General features: G+C 42.1%; 2 protein-coding genes across 4 annotated transcripts in view; one reads left to right on the top strand and one right to left on the bottom strand.

Moving 5' to 3' along the window:
- The window catches only part of MMD (monocyte to macrophage differentiation associated), a 372,596-nt gene that overhangs the window by 89,141 nt on the left and 262,196 nt on the right, over nt 1-21,259 (bottom strand). The window lies entirely within an intron of this gene.
- On the top strand, nt 7,393-14,425 carry PCTP (phosphatidylcholine transfer protein). 3 transcript variants are annotated; one of them, XR_011338768.1, is made up of 7 exons: nt 7,393-7,593; nt 9,488-9,605; nt 10,920-10,999; nt 11,314-11,485; nt 12,191-12,258; nt 12,729-12,968; nt 13,073-14,425. XR_011338768.1 is itself a non-coding variant. In XM_069872428.1 (6 exons), exons 1-6 carry the CDS (start codon nt 7,450-7,452, stop codon nt 12,792-12,794), a joined length of 648 nt encoding a protein of 215 aa, XP_069728529.1. In that variant the 5' UTR covers nt 7,393-7,449; the 3' UTR covers nt 12,795-14,425. The 3 variants fall into 3 exon arrangements, 2 of the variants coding, with proteins under 2 accessions (XP_069728529.1, XP_069728530.1); XM_069872428.1 differs by having other exon boundaries at nt 12,729-14,425; XM_069872429.1 differs by lacking the exon at nt 7,393-7,593 and adding an exon at nt 8,658-9,118 and having other exon boundaries at nt 12,729-14,425.

Below are 21,259 nucleotides of genomic sequence, written 5' to 3'. Positions count from 1 at the left end.
CGAGAGCCGAGCGGTTCAGCGAGCGGGAGGGGCGGGCGCACCGGGAAGGTCCCGCTCGGGCCGGGAGGAAGGCTGTGGCCTCCAGGGGCCGGGCTGGGCAGGGCGAGCGAGGCGCCTGCCCTGCCCTCCGCTCGCCCGGGTGGGAGATGCGCGGGGAGAGGAGGCGCCGCGGCTCCGCATCGCGCCCTGCGGCCGCGGGGGCTGGGGCGGCGCCGCCCGGCCCCCCCTGCCCTCCGCCCGGCCCCCCCTGCCCTCCGCCCGGCCCCGGCACGGGTGTCCGACCCCGGCGGGGTCCGCGCAGCACGGTGCCGTGCGGGCAGAGGGCTCGCTGCCTGCCCCGAGCCCTCTGGGGGGTCCGCAGGGGCAGCGCAGGGTCCTGCGGGAGCCAGCTCCCAGCTGACACCCAGACAAACTCCGAGCCGGGGTTCAGCTCCGCAGGAATCGAATGAGGAGGAGCAGACTTTTGGATTACAGCCTTAAAAGATAAAGTTTTATGTATCATATAGAAATATGCTTTGATCACACATTTCGAGCAAGAACTGCAGGGGTTTGGAGTGGAGGAGTACAGACTATCTGTAATTTTTTGCTGTGATGTCCGTTCTTTGCAGACAAAAAGCAGAGAGATTTTGCTTTTAAGGGCTGTAAAGGACATGTTTGAATTTTGTGGTTAAAGTTACCCAAAGTTTATATTCAAAAGGCACTTTTATCAATGATGGATAAAAGGGCAGTGCACCAGCTGTATTTAATCAGTTACTCTGTCTCTGAGAGCACACATGTACTTTCGACTCCCTCTCCAGAGTGAAATCCTGGCCTCACAGAAATGAATAGCAAAACTCACATCAGCTTCACAGGGGCTGGGCTTTCCCCCTGTGTGTTCCTAAGAACTCCCCAGTGATGCCAAGGGGTCATTTCCTCCAGCCGAATCAGCCCAGGCGGTTCTGGAAGAGCTTCATGCAAGAAACTGCCATTTGTCCACATTTGCAAGTGTTCCTTCCAAACACATCAGCATTTCAGCAGATGACAGGGGAACTGTCATTAGAGAGCATCTCTTGGGCTATTAAGTCCAGTCCTTCCTAATACAGGCAGCTGTATCAGGTAAAATATCCTTATTAAACTTGCTGAGTTCCACCTCAAACCAAACAGGTTTCCTACTCCTCCTGTTGGAAGGTTCTGAGCCTTATTCTGCTGATATCCAGGAACCTCTATCTTGTTTCTAGCTGCATGAATCCATAGACAATTATACACAGATGAACAAGCCTCTGGCTGAAACAGATGTTCTTTCTTTTGGCAATTAACCCTCTAACATCCTGAGAGGCAGAAATCAGACTCTCTCAGTCTTATTTTCAATCACCATTTTTTTTAGATGTGGCCTGACCAGAATCCTGCATAAAAGTGCAAGTATTTTCCTCTCTCTACCAGAAATACTAACATTTCATAACTATCCTCTGATTGTTCAGAAGGTCTGGATTTTTCTCCAGTATCAGTTCCATTTATTGCTTTATATCAGAAATCCTTGCTTTTAGCACATATGTGCATGACCTAAATTTTACTCCGTTCCTATTACATCAATTTCTCTCTAGTCCTTCCAGTGCAGTATTTGGTCCTCCTATGCTGACAGAGAACATTCCTCCCATGCCTACAGCGTCAACAGTTCCACTAGTACATTCCTATTTTTTCGCACCATTATTACTGCAATCATTACATAAAATACTGAAAATATTACAAAACACAATTCCCAATCCTGATTTTTGAGGAACTAATCTGAAGTGCACATAAACAAGCATTGAAGCTGGGCTTTGAATTCACGTGTTTCTGTACAAATAAATGCCCTAACAATAGTTAGAAAGTCATGCTGTTTTCTAGACCCCGTGCAATTGTAGCTCCTTTTTGTGAAGCAGAAAAGCTGCGATGGAAAGTGATGGGAATGTCGTCTCCCTCTAGTGCCGAGAGATAGGCAGGCTCTCCCCTAGAAGGATGAGGTTGTAACTCTCAGGCACATAAGGGTCGAATACGACTTAGGCAGCACCCCTCTAACTTTTTCAAAAAGGGACAACTGACTACGTCTGCCTTTTAAGGTCCTGCTGCATTCTGAGCATGACTCTCCAAGGATATAAGGAAAGAAGCACCAAACATACCCGAAGCAACTTGTTTGGTACCTGTAGAAATTCAGCGCAAACAGCTGAGGAAACTTCAGGACTGAGGAACAGCTGCAGTGGGGGGTTACAGGTTCACAATTTTGGACTGCTGTGCTTTAACACTACATAGTTCCCCTTTGGGACCTGCCCTAAATGACAAAATCTCCTCCCTGTGGCCTTAACACAGCTGTTTTGGAGGAGGTGCAGCCCTAGCAGCAGAGACAATAATAAGCAAGAAGCCTGTGTGATTCTGGAACTCACACAGCCTATTGAGAGAGCAGAGCTTTACTCCTAAATTGAGCAATGCTGTTGCTCTGCCTACTAAGACACACTTGTAATACTTCATGGCTTCCTTTGAGTTTCTAACAGTCTCCTGGGCCTCAACAGTGCAGCGAACAGTGACTCATTAATCTGGCAAAGTACAACTATTGTGGACTCCCTATTCAATTAGTTTTTCTTGCCTTTTCCCTAATCCTCCACTGAGTTTTCCTTTATTTCATCCCTAAGCCCACACACGGACAAAACACGCCAGTTGATTTGCATTTACTGAAACTTTTAGAAAGCACTCTTAACTTTAGAAAGCATGCTTAACATGTTGTAAATTGTGCTTATTGTGTCATGCAGTGTGTGTGTTTTGTGACGGGGAATGAAGTCCTTAACAGAGCCAGTTAAACCACAGAACCAAATAATTTCACATCAAATGCTGTAGGTCCCCTCATTAAAACAGTTTGCAGTGTGAGGGAGTTCAGCCCTGGTGGCTGATAGCTGTGCAAACCACCCAGTCTGTGTGTAATCAGGCTCACAAAATGGATGTGCTTATAATGAGAATCCTCTTTGGTGACTAGGAATATGGAAAGGAATTTTCTTTGAACTCCACTAGGTCCTACCAGTACTTTGGTCAACATCAGTTATCCTGCTGCGCATTTGGACTTCATTATTGCCTTACTCGACTTTCACTTAATCTTCCTGCAGTGCTGAAGAAGACAGGACATGTGGAACTGAAAACAATTATTCTTATCTCCTACTGCTTTCATAATTACATGAACTTCACATTTGAAGAGCTGCATTCCTTAGGCAAACATGTGCTTTTAGTTAGCAGAGGGATCCACCACACACCCAGAAGCCAAATCCTGAATCTTGCACAAGACATTTACAGAACGTCTGGTTGATTAGTGACACGAGAGCTTTCTGGCTGAGCTAGGAGGAAGCCTGGTTACAAACACAAGACAACGTAATTTCAAATTTCACCATATCAGTACTTTTGGTTAGAGACTATTGCAGCAGGATCCAGCAGATTGAGCTGAGATTTAAGTCAGGGTAGGAACGATCTCTTCCTGTGGCTCTGCAGAGGGTGTTTCTTGTTCTTCCACCTGCATTGAGTACCCCAGTGAATTTAGAGGGCCCTAAGACATGAAGGAAAATGCAAACAAAGAGCTGAAAAAGTGATTTGTCCAAGCTCACCTAGGGGGTGACATCAAGAGATGTTTTGTATCCTGCTTCCCTGCTCTGCCAGCACATAGGGCTACTCTGCTATGATCCCTGAGACTAAATCTATACACAAGATATATGTAAAATACTGCATAGAGCTAAAATACCCAGATTTTCTCCTACATAATAGTTGTCTTCTGTGAAATTAACAGTCAGTCAAGTGTCTGAGCTAAAAGACAGTTATGAAAGAAAAGAAAAAATTACTGCAGGAAGACTAGTTCCCACTGTTCCCACAGAAGAGAACTTTTCATATATATCATCTGCTTTTGCCACACAGGCTGAGGGAACGTTTTAGAAATATTTCTACGTCTGTGTAAACAGGTTAGCAAAGTAGAGGGTGTGGTATCGACAATCATTTGCCAAATGAAGTCAAGATCTAAGTAGCTTTACTTATCTTTTGAATGAGTCATATTAGGTCATGCAGATAATAATGCAATCCCTTCTTTCCCAAAGTGAAGTTTTAAAATTACCCCTCCTTCCTCAAGGCCAGGTAAATAGGTCAAACCTCACCATCTCCAGTTTATTTCCACTAGGAGTGCATTACTCTCCGGACAGCTGTGGCTGAAAGGTGTAAGTCAAAAGTAAGCACGACCAAATGAGAGAGATGGGTCCTGACACCAGGAATCCAGCATATTCAAACTCTTTACCAAAGATAAATATTTGGTATTAGAAGACAGGAAATTAGTAGCAGAAGATATCATTGGTTTGCCTATCTGTAATAGAAATACAAATGTGCATATCGTATAAATAGAGTGTCAGGACTATTCAGCACTTTTTCAAAGTTTGTGGAATGTGCTGAGTAAAATAAAATTACAATAGTATATAAATGCCTGCAGAGCAGCTGAATCCATCAAAATCCAGCGTCCTTAGATCATCTTCAGGAATTTCTCGAAGTGCACCAGTGCCCCACAGGGACAAATGCAGGAAAACACAATATAGTGGCAGCGCTGTCTCATGTATGGATACCCATATCCAAAACAAACACAGAAAACTATCTAGGGCCTGAAAGCACCAATGTAGCATTCATTGCCGTTTTCATTTTTGGTCACATATGATTTCCTGATGGAGGAGTTCTCCAATTTACTGGTTTGATTTCACACCATAGAATTCAGTGGATTACTCGGCGTTGATCCCAGTAGCAGAAAGGTTAGGTGCTAGGGTGGAATTAATACAGATTATTTCCAATATGAAAAAAACCAAAACAGTGGGTAATTTAGGTGCATTAGTCCCATTAGGCCAGATCAGCAAGTTTCTTTGAGGTTTTGTTTCCCAGCAGAACCTGCAGTACCTAATAAATACAAAGTATGTGGGTCAAGTTGTAGGCACTTCTGAAACTCCCCCTCACTGCCCTAGAATAGTAACCCTCTATTTTCATTCAGTTAATATTTAGGTCCCTGATCCATGTGTGGGACTGGATCGTGCTGTATCTAGGCTGCCTTTGGTAGCTGTGCTCAAGCCTGGGTTCATGTTCCCAGACCCAGCTGCCCTGAAGCAGTTGCTCTCCTGCTGTCTGCTGGAGCAGAGCTGTAGGGAGTCCCCCTCTGTGTCTGAATTCACCCCAGACCACAGCCACACTGCCTAGTACTGCAGATATCCAAGGGTTTGAGCTCAAAATCTAGCTTCTGTCCCTAAACTGAGGGCAACACATGGACATACAAATGATAAATAATAACACTTACATAAACATACATGGAAACAGAAAATAAAGTCTCCTTTCAGAACTGTTTGTGCTTTCTTAGTAAGCACCACTCCTTATTTACCAAGAGAAAAGGTCACATAGTAATGCCTTTTTTTGAAAGCTTTGGTCCCTAGAGTAACTTGGTGAGATAAATCTCTTTTTCCATGAATGCTGAGGGAGGGAGGGAGTGGCAGGCAGCTGTAGCCAAGGCCCAACTCTGATGCCATGTAGGAAATCATATAATGCAAAATATTTACCGCAAACCAACAGGCAACATTGAACTGTGGTCATTTCAGTCCTTTTGCACAAACACAGGTCCCTAAGAGATCATGCAGTCTCACAGGCTCACTTACAGGCCTCTGTTCTTGCTGCATTTTAAACACCAAACTTTGACTCACAATTCCTTCTTTTCATACTGGGTGAAAGTCATCTCTGTACAAACAAGCACTACAAACTCTTTCAGTCTTACATGAGTGCTATTTCACAGCATGAATGGGATTTAAAAAAGCAATAGAAATGTGAGAAAATCACTGCAAAAAGAAAACTACTGTTTAAATATTTCTGCAAGATAACCTTGATCAGTATCACAGACCATCGCCTCATATTCCATTTTCAAGACCTGATCCTCTGCTGGGTAAGCAGCACAGCTTCACTGAATTTAACTCAGCCAAGAATCTACTTGTAAGGGTTCAGTTGTAAGAAACGTATTGTCATCATGTTTTGGAGACCAGCTGAGCTGTCAGAAAGCACACTATTGTAATTCACAAAGAACATAAATAAGCCAAAATATTTTATACGTATGATATAAAGATTAATATTAATAGGTCATAATACATGTAAGCACACTAATAAAATAAACTAAAAGAAGTGGAATGTGCACCAAGCATTTTCACTGGGGATGTGAGAGCTGGTAATGTATGGGCAGAGACTTTTGACTGTTAGTGACATTATTTTAGAGAGATGCTACAGGTCAAGTTATGGCATATATTTATATGATGGTGGGAGAGTTGTGAGATACCATCTCGCCTTCTGCCAAAACTCTCTCTCTGAAAGTTTCCTGGGCTGTACAAAGATGACACTCAGCCTGCATGTCCAAACCAGAGTCAGCCAGAAATTCTCATGCTCTGCTTGCAAACCAATGGACTGGAACTGGAAGGGACAGCTGACATAAGTGAACTCTGTCAAAGAAGTCAGCTGCTTGGCAGGTAAGCTAGAAAAAGCTAGATTTTGCTAGCCTTGCACAGAGGTTACCACCAGGAACATTAGGCTTGCGTTGTCAGGCTGCTTATCATCAGTCAGCAGGTTTGATGATGCCCTGTAGCTCAGAGCTGCTTGCGTTTCATTCTGAAAACAGTGTGTTCTGTAGGAAAATACTACAGGAGTTCGAAGAATAAAGGCGTAATAACACGAATTTACAACTCCAGGGAGAAAACCTGCCCTAGCCATTTGCATTTTGTCCTGGAACGCTCTGCCAGCCTCACACAGTGTTACAGGCGGTGCCATTCACTGGGAGCCAGAGGTGCGAGGTGTGTCCCGACAGCGGAGGGACAAGTGCACGGTGTGATAGCAGGAGGCGGAGTGGCTTTAATTTTCTGCCTCTCCTCTCTCCTGAGACCCCACCTGGAGTCCCGTGTCCAGCTCTGGGATCCCCACTATAATACGGATATGGAATTGTTGTGAGTCCAGAGGATGATCTGAGGGCTGGAGCACCTCGGCTGTGGGGACAGATGGAGAGAGTTGGGGTTGTTCAGCCTGAAGAGAAGGCTTAGAGCAGCTTCCAGCACTGAAAGGGGCTCCGGGAAAGCTAGGGAGGGATTTTTTACAAGGGCACGGAGTGATAGGAGAAGGGGGAATGGCTTTAAATTGGAAGGGGGAAGGTTTCGATTAGACATTAGGAAGAAAATCTTCACGATGAGGGTGGGGAGACCGTGTCCCACGTTGCCCAGAGCAGCGGTGGCTGCCCCGTCGGGTTGGATGGGGCTTGGAGCCCCGATCCAGTGGGAGGTGTCCAGCGTTGTAACTGGACACCCTTTGAGGTCCCTTCCGACCCAGCCCGTGCTGTGCTCCTCCCGCTGCCCGTCCCGGCGGGGAGGGGCGCCCATCCCCGCGGCCTCCGGCCTCGCTCCGCCTCCAGCCCCAGCGCCGAGCATGGAGGAGGCTCGGCCGCCGCGGGGCTTCCCGGAGGAGCAGTTCCGAGCCGCCTGCCGCGAGCTGCAGCAGCCGGCGCTGGGGGAACCGTGGCAGCTGCTGGTGCAGAGCATGGGCGTGAGCATCTACCGGCTGCAGGACGAGGTGCGAGCTGGGGGCTCGGCTCGGTGCCCCCCGGCCGGCACGAAGCGGCTTTGGGGGTGATGCCGTTAACTGAGCGTGGGGAGAGCTGCGGGGCTGCAGCCAGGGCAGGGCGAGGGGGGCTCGCTGCCCCTCGTCTCTCCTGACACCCCGCCTGGAGCCCCCTGTGCAGCTCTGGGAGCCGCAGCAGCGTAAGGAGGTTATGGAGCTGTTGTGAGTCCGGAGGAAGATGCGGGGGCTGGAGCATCTCTGTTGTGAGGACAGGCTGAGAGTTGGGGTTGCTCAGCCTGGAGAGGAGAGGGCTCCGAGGAGACCTTAGAGCAGCTTCCAGCACTGAAAGGGGCTCCAGGGAAGCTGGGGAGGTGCTTTTTACAAGGACATGGAGTGATAGGAGAAGAGGGAATGGCTTTAAATTGGAAGGGGGAAGATTTAGATTAGACGCTAGGAAGAAATTCTTCACAATAAGGATGGTGAGACACTATCCCGGGTTGCCCAGAGCAGTGGTGGCTGCCCCTCCCTGGAGGGGTTCAAGGCCAGGTTGGATGGGGCTTGGAGCCCCTGATCCAGCGGGAGAGCAGCCCAAGGACATGAGAAAGTAAGACATTTTTTCTGTTACCACAAGCACAAGGAGAATTGTGATTGGTTGTTCTCCTGCCTTACTTGACACTTAACGTAAATATACATTAATCCATATTTCCGACTAGTGACCTGGAATGAAATGGTGTTTAAGCTAAAGCAATCATTTTTGAAGTACCAGGGTAGCGTTTTGGCCTATGCTGTTGGATCTCAGCTTAGTTTCAGGTGTGATACTTTCAAAATTGGTGTTTCTTGTGACAATAAACGTGTTGATACCTTTTACAAACATGATGTGAGTGCATGGGGCTGCACATGTGCTGAACAGCTCAGGTTTGAAGCTAGGGATTGATTGATGCTTCAGTGAAGCCACAGTGTTGATGAGTGGCTTAAGCTTCTTGGTCTCATTATTATTGTCTTCTAGTGCATGAAATCTTTGTCTTTTGGAGTTGCTTTGTGAAGAGGAGGGGAAGAAGAAAAATCAACCCTCATTAACAGAATGTTGTATAATCCTTCCCTCCCTTTTCTTGGGAGTGCTTGAACTTCACTCCTACGCTGTATATTCAAAATACTTACATTGTTTTAATTTAGTCCAGAGCTGGTACTAACAATAGTAGAAATGTTGCTCTGTAGGCACAGATGGGATTTCCATATGTTCAGAGAAACATAAAAAGCATTAACATACGAGATATCCTGCACCCCACCCCTTCAGTGCAGACAGCTTTCAGAAAGAAAATAGCTGATAAGTATTCAAGGCAGATATAATAATGCATTGTATATAAGCATGGACATTATAAAGCATTCCTGTATCACAACCTGAAAGATAAGCACACCTAACGTGCTGGAAAGCTTCTTACAGGTTGTGCCACACTCTGTAACCTCCTGGAAATGGCCAGGCTTCTTGAGCACCTTCTGTAGGGCCTGGAGACCTTGCCACAAGAATTTAATGCTTCTGGTAAGCTCCAGTGTGGGCAGGGTGTAGTCCACACTGACCACTGGAGGTGAAAAGAAGTGTATGTGTGTGCCTGCCTGAAGAAACATGCTCCCTTTGGAAGTACTTAATGAATTAAAAGGGTGCTGGTCTAAGGGAAGGAACAACCATTGTGCTGGGCAGGTCACCCTGTTGGATTTAAACTTTTGTGTATAGATCAAAAAGTTGAGAGGTTAAAGACTGAATCTTGCATTGTTTTTTGAACACTTACTTTCGCAGCTCTTGAGCAAATTTGTAGTTTGCGCCCCACCTAACTTCCTTCAGCTGTTCTCCCTGCTGCAGAGTACTTCCCTTTCCTGTGTGACTTTTCCTTTCCCCATTCTGTTTCCACAGCAATCAGGACTTTATGAGTATAAAATCTTTGGTGTTCTTGCTGACTGTCCCCCCAAACTGTGTTTGGATGTCTATATGGATTTAGATTTCAGAAAACAATGGGATCAATACGTTAAAGGTAAGCTTGCCTTGGTAGTTTAAAAGCAAGCTTTATGTCCACATTGACTCTTCCCACTGAAATTTTCTTCAAGCGTATTTTAAAGTTGCTACATCCAAAGACTCTTAGGTTGACTTAAGTATCTTTTGCAATAAAGTTACACTCTGTAAGTATACATGTAAAGAGTGAAGTGGAATAGCTAACATCACCATACAGCTTCCCTCTGGGGTGAATTCTTTCCATGTTGTTTAAAGTGTGTAATCGGCATCAGTTGTTATGCTGGAGCACCTTGCAGCTTCTACTTGTTGGCATTCCTATATTAAATTTTAGTAGATGTTCTGTGGAGAAATGGAGATGCCGCCTTTCGTGCATCTTTAGGTATTGCAGCAGGTCTGATCAGTGATGGAATGTCTTTTCCTGAAAGCATTGCTTGTTCTTGGCACCTTTGATACTCAGAAATGGGTTGCCATTAGTTAAATAAAAAGAGCTGGAGTGAGACTCAACGTTATCATATTGGATCTAAACTACTATGTTATTTTAAGTTAATTCCATACTCTTTGATTTAAGTGCATTTAGGAGAACTGAATCATTCTTAAATAAATACTTTTTTTTTAATGCCTTCTTAGAGAAAAGAAAGGAAGCAGTTGGGGGAAGCTACACCCTTCAGCTAAAAACTAGATAATGTTGCAGAGCTGGCGCTTATATCCTTGCTGACTGTGATATGTTAATCTGTGAATTTATACTTGTGCTGGTACTTCCAGTCCAGCTCTTCACAGAAGTTAACTCTTGAAGGACATAGGCATAATGTTAACACCTTCCTTTTAGCTTCAAAATGGACACAAGCGTGACCATTCTTCAATTTGTTCTCGACAAGGGTTTGTCAGAGGCCTCAGAAATTCTGGTTTCAGCCTGCTGCTGCTGTTGCAGTACTGTTAGTACCCTGGCTATTTCCAAAGCAGGCTGCTGGAAAAGCTCTGCAGTTAGAGATGAAAGTAGAGCTCATATAATAAAATAAATGTTTCAGTGACCTCTGGTGGATAGCATAATGCTGTGGCTTATTACAGCACTTGGAATATTGTGTGTCCAATACTGCTCCAACCTGGAGAACAGGAGAAGCTGGTTTTGTGGGTAACAGTTGGCTTGCAGGGCATACTAACAGAAGCCTAGTTTGCAAGGTGATCTGCAGGGAAAGAATCTCCCATCTGTGGCACTCTTTTTGCCTTAGCAATGAGATTATAAGTCTGTTCCAGCTGTATAAGCAGTTCTTGATGCCATGTGTGGTTTTGTTGCAACAGAAATCAAAAATATCTAACAATCTTTCTCTTTCAACTCTAGAACTATATGAGAAAACATATGATGGTGAAAAAGTAATCTACTGGGAAGTGAAGTACCCTTTTCCTCTCTCAAACAGAGATGTATCCTTTCAAGCTTTTTGTTCTTCTTGCAGTTTTTTGGCACCTGGTCACTCAGGGATCCCAACAATGGACTGATCTTGATCTAAGAGCTTGGAGTCCTAATGTTACATGAATATGTATAGTGTGAAGAAAAGCGTGGGTGCCACACACACAGCTAATGCTCACATAGCTGAATTATTGCTCTGCAGGACTGAATCCTGTAGAAACATGAGAAATAAGTTGAAGGGGCTGGTATTTGTAATGGAATTCACTTGTCAATTCATCATCTGTCAAACTGACACTATTTTGACATGCCTCCTCAACTTGGCACACAGTATGTCTATATTCGTGAATGTCGAGAGGTGGATGTTGATGGGCGGAAGATCTGGGTTGTGTTAGCAAAAAGTGTGTCTGTTCCACAGTGCCCTGAAAAACCTGGTATTATCAGAGTTAAAAGCTATAAACAAAGTTTGGCAATTGAAAGTGATGGCAAGACTGGATCTAAAGGTAAGAGGTCAAGAAAACGCAATCCCAAATCATGCAGTCAGAGAATGTATGCATTAGCAAAGTGCACAAGGAGGGAGACTGGAAATTTTAAGCTGAAGCCAGTTCCTATAAAGTGGATATACTGAGCACTAGGAACACTTAAAAATTAATGGAACTTCTGGTAACATCCAGTGTAGAGTGCTACTGTTAAGAGTCTTTTATTTAACAGTTGGGCTGGGTAGTTAAGAACAGATTACTGATCACTTTGTTCCACCCCCGCATCCCATTCCTCTCCCCCAGCCCACACTTCTTTTCCTACCAGCCAGTTCAGTTGGGTAGGGCCTGATGTTCGCTGCTGTCTGGTTAACTCCGCAGTGATTTCAGTATCGTGTTTGACAGATGTAGAGATTAAAGGGTTTGCCTAGAGATCGGCTCCCGTCTGAAATTAGCCCTTTAAAGACAACCTTACAAAACAGGCTGCCTAAAATGGTTTGCAATAGTCCAAATTAATATTATGGTGCTCCCAGCTTCCCAGAGGTTAACTGGGAATGGGTAGGCTTATTTCACATTCCACTTCAGTACAAGTTGACAGTTTTGTGAGGAATTTAGAGCAGAATTATTGTGCTTGGTGCTTCAGTCATGCACACTGACAGCTTGTCATACGGTGTTGGAGCTAATATTCAGACTGGCTGGATAACTTTCTGGTAACTTCTCTCTCATCTCTAGTCTATATGTACTATTTCGATAACCCCGGTGGCATGATTCCGTCATGGCTGGTCAATTGGGCTGCCAAGGTAGGTGAAGGTTGACAGCATGTTGGGCTTTGGCTAATCTGTTACCAACAATGTATTCACTGCATCCATACCTGTCTTCTGCAGGTTGGGTAGTTATTGGTTCTCAATTCAATGTATTGATTGTTCCAGCTGTTATGCACTCACTGTTGTTTGCTCTCATGGCAGTTGTCTTAAATTTGCTTATTCCTATCAAATTTCTTTGGTTACTCAAGCAGGCAGGTACATTTTTGCACCTACAACAACAAATCCACATTCCAGAGCACATGTGAGTAGCCCTAACACAAGCAAACTGCGGAAATGAAATCTGCTCCTGAAGTGTTAGTGGAGCGGTCTGCTGCTTTGTGCCAGATCTCAGAATTATCCTATATTTGTTTGAAGGCCTTGATCTTTATAGCGGGAATTCTCACCTTACTTGTGGTTTTTCTTGGTTACATTATACAACAATGACTCTTCCTTTTTTCTCTTTGCAGAGTGGTGTGCCTGCTTTCTTGAAGGATATGCAGAAAGCTTGCTGTAGTTATTCTAAGAGCACATAGGTCAAAGTTGGTCTTAATTGTTTAATTCCTAGAGCTCTGCACTTAGAGGAGTGGCTATTATCTATTATATTGGATAAAATCTACCTCTAATATTGGAAAGGATTTTATTTTAGTTGGTTTATGCCTATTGGATCTTTGTTTGCATCTCAAACTGAAGAGCTAGCCACTGACAAGGTAACACAAACATCATTTTTTTTTGAAAGACATCATTCCTTTTGAAAGTGCTTAAGTTTAGCCTTGTACTCTGTGCTTTCCTTTTGCTGGTCATTGTGTGTCAGTGAGAAGAGTTCTCTTGAGTGAAATATTGCATCCTTGGACAAGAGACAATGATCTTGCCAAGAAAAAATGTCTGAACTTGAGCTGAAAATTCTCTGCATTATGCCTGGATCTGCTTTTGTGGCCTTGCCGAGCGAAGCCTGCTGGAATTGAATAATGGAACTCGAACAATTTTGCTACCCAAGTTTGTCATTCTTAAACTGTCTGCCTGTTGTAAACCTAAAAGGTGCTGAGGGCATTTACATAAACTACTAGAAGTCTGCAGTAGGAACTGGAACTCCGCGTTAAGAAGCTTCCATGTGGTGGCTTTAAGTCCAGATATAAGGACTTGTGCCTGAAGCCTTGCATTCACATCTCAGTAACTGTGTATGAAAAGTAAAAGCCATTAGCTTTGTCCAGCTAGGAAAAAAGGAGGAGTTAGTTTCCATGTCTGATTTAAGGGGACTTTAAGGGGAACAAGTTAGAACTTCAGAGTCAGTAGAGTTCTCCATAAAGCAGCTTGGATAGCAATTTGAAATTGAAATTAATTTTAAACTGAATGCCTATAACTGAACGTGAATGAACTTCATGTGTGACTTGGGGTTGCTTCCATTTCTAAAATTTCATATAAAGCATTAAATTAATTTTGGATGGGAATCCACTAACAGCACAACTGAGCAGGAAATTAAATTTGCAGCACCTTTGGGGGTGGTGGGTGGAGAATGGAATGCATAAAAAGCGAGAGGGCCTCAATCTCAGGGATTTAAAATACTCTGAATTTTTACTAGATATAATCCTGTTACTGAACAAATCTTGTGATGGGGCAGCTTTGTCTTGTTAAAAAAGAAATGGTTGAAGTGATTGCCTTTATACTCTGTGTAAATATTTGTTTCCCATAAATGGTGATTCTGTCTGTGCAGTGCTCTTGTTCCATCTCTCATGTTTAAGAGTGGCCATGCTGGGCAGGTCACAAGTGACAGACTGATATCATGGACTGTTTTAGTTTTAAAGGCTTTTGAAAGAGCAGTTTGGATTCGTAAGAACTGTGTAGGATTCCATGTGTGCTGAAGAGCTTGTTGCCAGCAGTTTAGGCATTTTTCAAGTATCTTTGACTGGAAGACCATTACTGAATTGAATATTACAGTGCTAGACAGTTTTCAATCCATTCTAAATTTAGCTGTCACTTTTTTTTTCCCCCAGCAGATAAAGAACAGGCATGGAGAGAGAGTAGTTCTGAGGCATAACTCTCGTTATCTTTCCATACTTTTTATACACATGCACTTACTGAAACTGGAGCCAAATTTTTATGTATGTGTACTGAAGATTAATTATCTCTGTCATACCAAAAATATGGTGGTGTTTTGCCTGAGTACAGTCATTCTCTGGCAGTTGTAAAAATAAAATTACCTTTAGAATTCAGAAAGCATTTTGGCAATGTCCTAAGTGTGTGGGAATTCAAACGCCACAAACAATTGCAAGAATACCAGAGCTACTTTTGAACAACAGGATATAGATACAAGTTCTGTCCTGAATCAAAGCAGCAAATGTCGGACTAGGTAGATTGTTCAAAAAGAAGATAGAAAAGCAAAACAAATTGTTCTGGACTTGATATAACAGAATTTTAAAAGGGGCCTAGCTGAGGATGAATCTTCCTGGAACAGTGATGCAAACTAATTGATTTCAAATTCCTTCTGAACACAACTGACCTCTGTGCCACAGCAGTGCAAAACCTATCTGTAACTGCAAACCTGCCTTAAAACTTAAGAGTTTCAAGGTTTACAAGAAATGCACACCTAGTGGGCTGAGTATGTGCATAGACGTCAATCACATACAGATGAGGTACTGCTTTTTCAGGCTTCTTCTCCAAGCAATACGTAATTTTTTTTTAGTCTTTAATGAAAGCGGGAGAAAGTGAAAGCATTTTTAGTTTCATAAATTCTTTATCGCGTCTTTGTCATTACAGTTATTTGTCCTCACAATATAGTACGTGTGTGTCTCCAGTGGGCTGAAATAGTAAGACCGAGCATTCAGAAAGCTGAACAGCTCCATTGTGAGTCTTGCTGAAAACGATTTCTTACAGCCCTCACACTGAGAGTATAGAACACGCAGCCTCTGCTCAGGCATCCTTGTTAAAACCACTGCGCAGGTAGGTTTTTACGCTGTACACAACTTCCCAAATTGAAACACGTTTGATTAAAGGGTTGCTACTGAAAACAGCTTCTCCTCTATTTGCAAGCAATGAACCAGTGCTGTCAGAGGAATGCAACATCAGATCTTCTGTTAAAGTTAGGTCACCATGGGCTTTCATAATGACATAAACACGCAGTGACATTTCAGTTTGTTTAAGTATGTGTTGCTACACCTAGTCCAAAGTGCAATAATCAGACTTCCCATAAATCAGAATAAGCTTTGGCTCCATTCTGATATAGAACTTGTGTTTTAAATTTACCATCTCTTACAAAAACATCTTTTTGCATGTTGTTATTCACATACAAAGGGGTTCTTCGGAGGGACGACCAGTCACCCCATCCCTTTTCCACTAGGAGCGGTGGTGTAACAAAGTGAATATAAACCATTGTTCCACATTGTGTTCTAGTCATTCAAATCCATTCTTTCTATGTGATCTCTCTCTAAAACTATTATATTTGAGTTGGAAGGTAAAGTAAGGGAAAGATTCCGAGTAACCCAAAATCAACAGTGAATGATGTCAGGTAGGCAACCTCTTTAGTGCTGCCTCTCAGAAGATGATGTGTAAAGGGAAACACAAGTTGTCTTTGCTCAGGAAACATCTGGTTGATACTTCATTTCTCAAGCACGTCATTGGCTGTTTTCATAATTTAGTGGAACAAAAATGTGGGAAGATAGAGCGATAGACTTCTATATTGATGCATGCTAGTAGACCACAAATCTTCCCACCAATGCTTTTTCTTTCTATCGTGTTAGTTTAATGTATTAATAAGGATTATATATGAACACATATGTACACATGAAGAGAACCCCATCTTTCTCTATTAGTTTAGTAATTCTTGTTCTTTGACTGTAAACAACTATTCTCATCTGGAATCTGAATTATGAAAGTATCCTGGAGTCCTACTGTGAGACAGGAACATTTTAAATGGGAACAACTCTCCACTGGAAGCCTTCATTTCCAAAGAAAGAATAACTGCATCCTGTGAATAAGTATTTCAGTGGAGCATGCCATAATAAACAATTACATTGAAGGGCCTTGAATACAGGCATTAATTTTAGCCCTGTGAAAAACTCCCTGCATTTCAGCTGTGCAACGGGTTAAACTGAAAGCTGTTATGGCAGTTTAAGCATGAGTACCTGTAATGTTAAAATTTAAGTGAGCTCACCGTTGTCTGTCCTCACAAATGTGACTCCTCACTGGTTTCCACTTGGACATCAAACCGTTGACCACGACTCTTTTGAGTGTGACCATCTAACCAATTCCGTATCCACCAAGTGGCCCATTCATCAGATCTCTCCAATTTAGAGACAAGGATGTAATATGAGACAGTGTCAAATGCTTTGCACCAGTCCAGGTAAATGAGTTATGGTTTGAGAGTCAGTTTTAAACATTTTTGTTAAGACCAGGCCGCTGCTGTTCATTTTAAAAGTTAATGCATTTTCTTAGCCTGGAAGTCATGTAATTGATTTCTACCTTTGAGTGGAGAGTGTGAGCCCACCAGAAGCTAAAATTGCTTGCCAACCCACTTACTTTGTGAAAGGCTCATGTGATGCTGCTCACCTATTCAAATAAACGGTAGGAACGTTTCTTCAGCAGGAAATTACTTTGACACCAAAAGCGTCTATTGTGTTAGAGTGCGAGGTGGGCATGTGAAAGAGAACATTGCCTTCCACTGATTTATTTCTTGTAACATGGGAATAAACTGACCCTTGATAACACTTAAGGTGTGGCTGTAAGAACCACGAAGTTGGGAGCATTATCACTGAATAATAAGCTTGATTAATTCACCACAATGACAGGCAAGCACGTCAGTAACTTAGAAAAAGGACTTGAAAATCCATTTGGAGCACATTAGAGAATAAGAGTAAACAAGTAAAATGAGGACCCTTTAAGGTCTTTCAGCAAAGACAGACCTAGAAATTACTTGCAGATTACTAAATACAATTACAGGCATCACATAAACCAAATAATTTCCTTTCATAAAGTGTATTTAACCTGTCTTCTCATTTAAACTAGTAATTCTATATGCTTAATATCTTTGCTAATAAGTTTATTGTGAAAATGTGACTTGAATAGGAGCTAATATTTGGTCTTGATAATTTTTATGATCAGTAGGTATCAGAATATTTTATGGCATTATAAGTGAAGGGTTTTTCAGACTGCTAATGATAATCAGCAATGAAACAAGTTGCTCTGAGAGACTGTAAAATCTCCATTTTTGGAGATACTCAAAGCTCAAATTGCTCTAAGCAATTTGTCTGACCTTGAAATTAGAGCAAACTTCAAATGTGGTGCTGCACTGGGCTGCGGGTTGGACCAGATGATGAGATGATCCCATATGTCCCTTCCAAGTTGAATTATTATATGATTTTTAATAATAATAAATCCAGGAGATTAGAATGTGAATCCTTCTGGGAGGACAGCATTAGTTTCTTTCCAAATTCTATTATTTAACAGACCAACTGGAATGAGCTCAATTCCTATGATATACAATGTGATGCAAAAGTATACAAAAATCCTGCAATCAAGATCTGTATTAGAAATGGGTATGTATATGTTTTTGACAAGATGCTTGTTGTAGTCTCACATTATTGCTTTAGTTTATTATTTTAACTAAATTTATTAGTGGGAGTTTGGCAAGAAATCTGGGAAATTTAAATTAAATTAAAGCAGACTTTCTGAATATTTGCTAGTGAAGCTTAATATTGTACTAAATACACTATTTAGTGAAAATATGATGATTGCTTTTAGAAAAGGACAGCAACATCAAACAAACTGAGGCCGGGGTGCACACTCAGACAAGAATTATTGATGCAAGTTTTTATCACTCATTTCCTGTTGCATCCAGCAGCTGTAGATGGTATTTGAAAGGTTAACGCTCAGAAAAGCTCAATCAGGAAAGGCTGAGATATAATAAAAAGAGAAGATGAAATGCAGATCTAGAATATCTAAGCATTCCACACTGATCCTCTAGTTTTGCCTTAACTCTCATGCCTCATAAAGGACTAAATTCCCAACTCGAAGCCAGTAATCTCAAAGTAAGGCAACCCAGCCTGCCATGTTACTTCAAATACTATTTTGTTCCCTTTGTATTAGAAGGCCACAGTCTGAGAAACCAAAGGGGCCCTGCAGGATGGAAATAAATATATTTATTATTATCCTAACTTTACCTTCACTAGAGCTATCTAGGGAGTTAAGCACATCTGCACAGGAAAGAAGATCTTTAGTCAATGGACTTAAGACAGCAGATAATGATTCCTGGGGGAAGGTGACAAACCAACCCAATGTGTTTGGATCCAGTGGACAATTTTGCTCCAGTGGCAGCCTCATTGTCTTTCAGAATGACCTTGCATAGACAGTGGGGTGAGTCAACTGGCAGAGGCTGCAAGTGCCGGGTTACTGACTCGAATGTGGCAAAGGGGAAGGAAAACAAGAATAGCTACACACAGAAAGGCACACATGCGAGCTGAATGAGGGCAAAGCAGCACCTGGAAAAGGGCAGTAAATAGAGCTTAGTAGTGAGGAAAGACTGCAGGAAACTGGGTACCCAAACAGAGTAGAACCAGGAAGGCAAATCAAAGCATTCGGAAAGGGCCACAGGTACAGTGTAACAAACAAGGGCACCGCTGGGCACACACTGCTTACTGATCTGTGCAGCCTACAACACCAGGGATCTGGGGAAATAGAAGCAATGTGGTATCATTTTTTTAATCTGAGAAGTCACATCAGCATTTGGTTTCCTTTTTCCTGATACTTTCCTGATGTTTCACGCAGCATTGGAAAAAGACCAGAAAAATTGAAAAAAACCCAGTGATTTGGTTTAAAAAAAAAACAAAGTCTTTTGCTAATTCATGCTATTCAGAGGCCAAAGTACAACTCTAATAATTTTCTTTGGGAAAAAAGTAGGATGTGGCCATTACTTGAAGAAAACATTGAGGCAAATTCTGAGTTGGGATTATCAATTATCAGTTATCAGGACCCTCACTCAGCTCTACATGAGAATCCAACTCTTCCACAAACACAGAGGTAAATTCTGGCACAGATAATATAGAAATTTTACCCCGCAGTTTCACTATCTCAGTGAATCAGAAACCTCAGCATAATCCTATTTAGGGTTAGAAATCTATGTCAGTGTGTAACAGTTCACAGACTGCTTCATATCTGTTTTGGACAATAAGAATGGAGAGTCTTGCACAGTTATGTCAATTTACACTTGATGAAAAATCTCCACGCAAGACTCACTGAAACTATATTTTTGTACACTGTGCCATTGACATTGATCACGTTTATCTAACTTCCTATGCAGTTACATGATGGCAGGTTTGGCTAAATGTGATTTGCATAAAGCTGTTTGCTCGTGTCTGAACTAAAAGTATCTGCAATTTTCTTGGCAGACACTTGAAGAGCTTAACTAGCTCGCTCTTGCAGGGAAGGACGCCTTATGCAACGTGCAAAATGGTTTTTGTGGCCAGCTGAGATCAACTTCAGACCAAAACAAACTCAGAAATGAAATGTTCTATTTTGCACTTCGTTTACATTTCCCAGCCCAGATGACTGTTGACTCGGTGGGTTGATGATTTCACTGGTAAGGGTAATATGTTACTGCCATCTAGTGCTCTGCAGTAGATTCAGCCTCTGTCACATAACTGAAATAGAATATTTTAATATGACACGTGGGAGCATTAGATAAAAAGTTTACATTTCCTATCAGTTGATCTCTGAAGCTTAGAATCCAGTTGAGTGAAACACTGTGGCTTTTGGTCTGGTCCTGTGATCTGTTCTCAGTTTATCTGGAGTAAAATAAGATGGTAACAGTGAAAAAGTTCCAAAACCAGAAAATTGACATGGTAGAAACTATGCTTAAAAAGTCTAAGTGAAGACTATTATCTTCAGAGATACCAGTGGAAGAGCTGAGTTGCTCAGTGAGCAAGGAATCCCTAGCCAGGATGGGGCTGTCTTTTCCTCTATTAAATAAAACCCCAGAACTCTCAGGTGGCTTACAGATGATTTCCTGTAAAGCTTTTCCTAGGATCATGTGGTAAAAAATTGTCCACACTTGAGACCGAGGCAGTTTCTTGGTCAAAATTTAGACCTTTGACTCGTAATGAAAAGAATGTAACTAAAGTTTTGCTGTTTGCTTTACAAGACCAACTTCTGGATGCCGATAAGACACATGGATGGAAATTATGTTGAACCAAAAGAAGAGGCTGCCAGAAGGAAAACATATTTTAACTGTTCAGACTCTAAGCACTGTTAGGTAGTATGTGACTAAAATAACTTTTACTGTTGGCACTGAGTATCTCATGTTTATTGACAACTATAATTGTTACTGGTGCAGTAGGAGGAAAGTTGAAATTAAAACCTGGAAAGGTTATTCACATAGTTCAGACAGTATTGGAAAAGGTCCTTCAGCTATACTCTTCTTTTTTAATAGCATATATCACAGCAAGCTGATGAACTGAATCTAGGTGATAAGTATGAGCTTCATTCAATACCCACTGAAATCTTTAAGAGTTTTCTGTTTACTCCCGTAGCTATCTGATCAGCCTTAAAGGTAAAATTATAAGTTTAAGTTAAAATCTAAAGCTTTTTAAGGATTCAAAGATTCTTTTTTTTTCAAACATGATTAAAGGAAAATGAAGCAAATGGCCAAGTGCAGTCATTCATGTTTTCATAAGAAGTTTGTGACAGCCTCACTATGATCAGTTTTACATAATTTAGGGAGCTGTCTTCATTTCTCCACTGGGTGAAAGTATATTACAAGAAGTCCCTCTTTTCCAGTGAACAGAATTACATAGCTTGCAACTAGAGTAGGAGTAATATTTCAGAGTCATTTCTAGGAAGCACATAGAAAAGCAGCCCATTGTGATTCTTTTGTGATAGTTCAAGGATAATCCATTTCTATTTCTAACCACTTCTGCCTTGCAATGTGTGAGAATCCTAAAATAAAATCTAGCAAGATATACTTCAATCTAACTACATCCTATAGTGAATGGAATGCTAAAACTGGTAAGATCCA

The sequence above is a fragment of the Phaenicophaeus curvirostris genome, chromosome 19 (assembly GCF_032191515.1).
Source record: "Phaenicophaeus curvirostris isolate KB17595 chromosome 19, BPBGC_Pcur_1.0, whole genome shotgun sequence".
Taxonomy (NCBI): domain Eukaryota; kingdom Metazoa; phylum Chordata; class Aves; order Cuculiformes; family Cuculidae; genus Phaenicophaeus; species Phaenicophaeus curvirostris.
The sequence above is the reverse complement of the archived record's forward strand: the minus strand, read 5'-3'. Positions and strand labels throughout refer to the sequence as shown.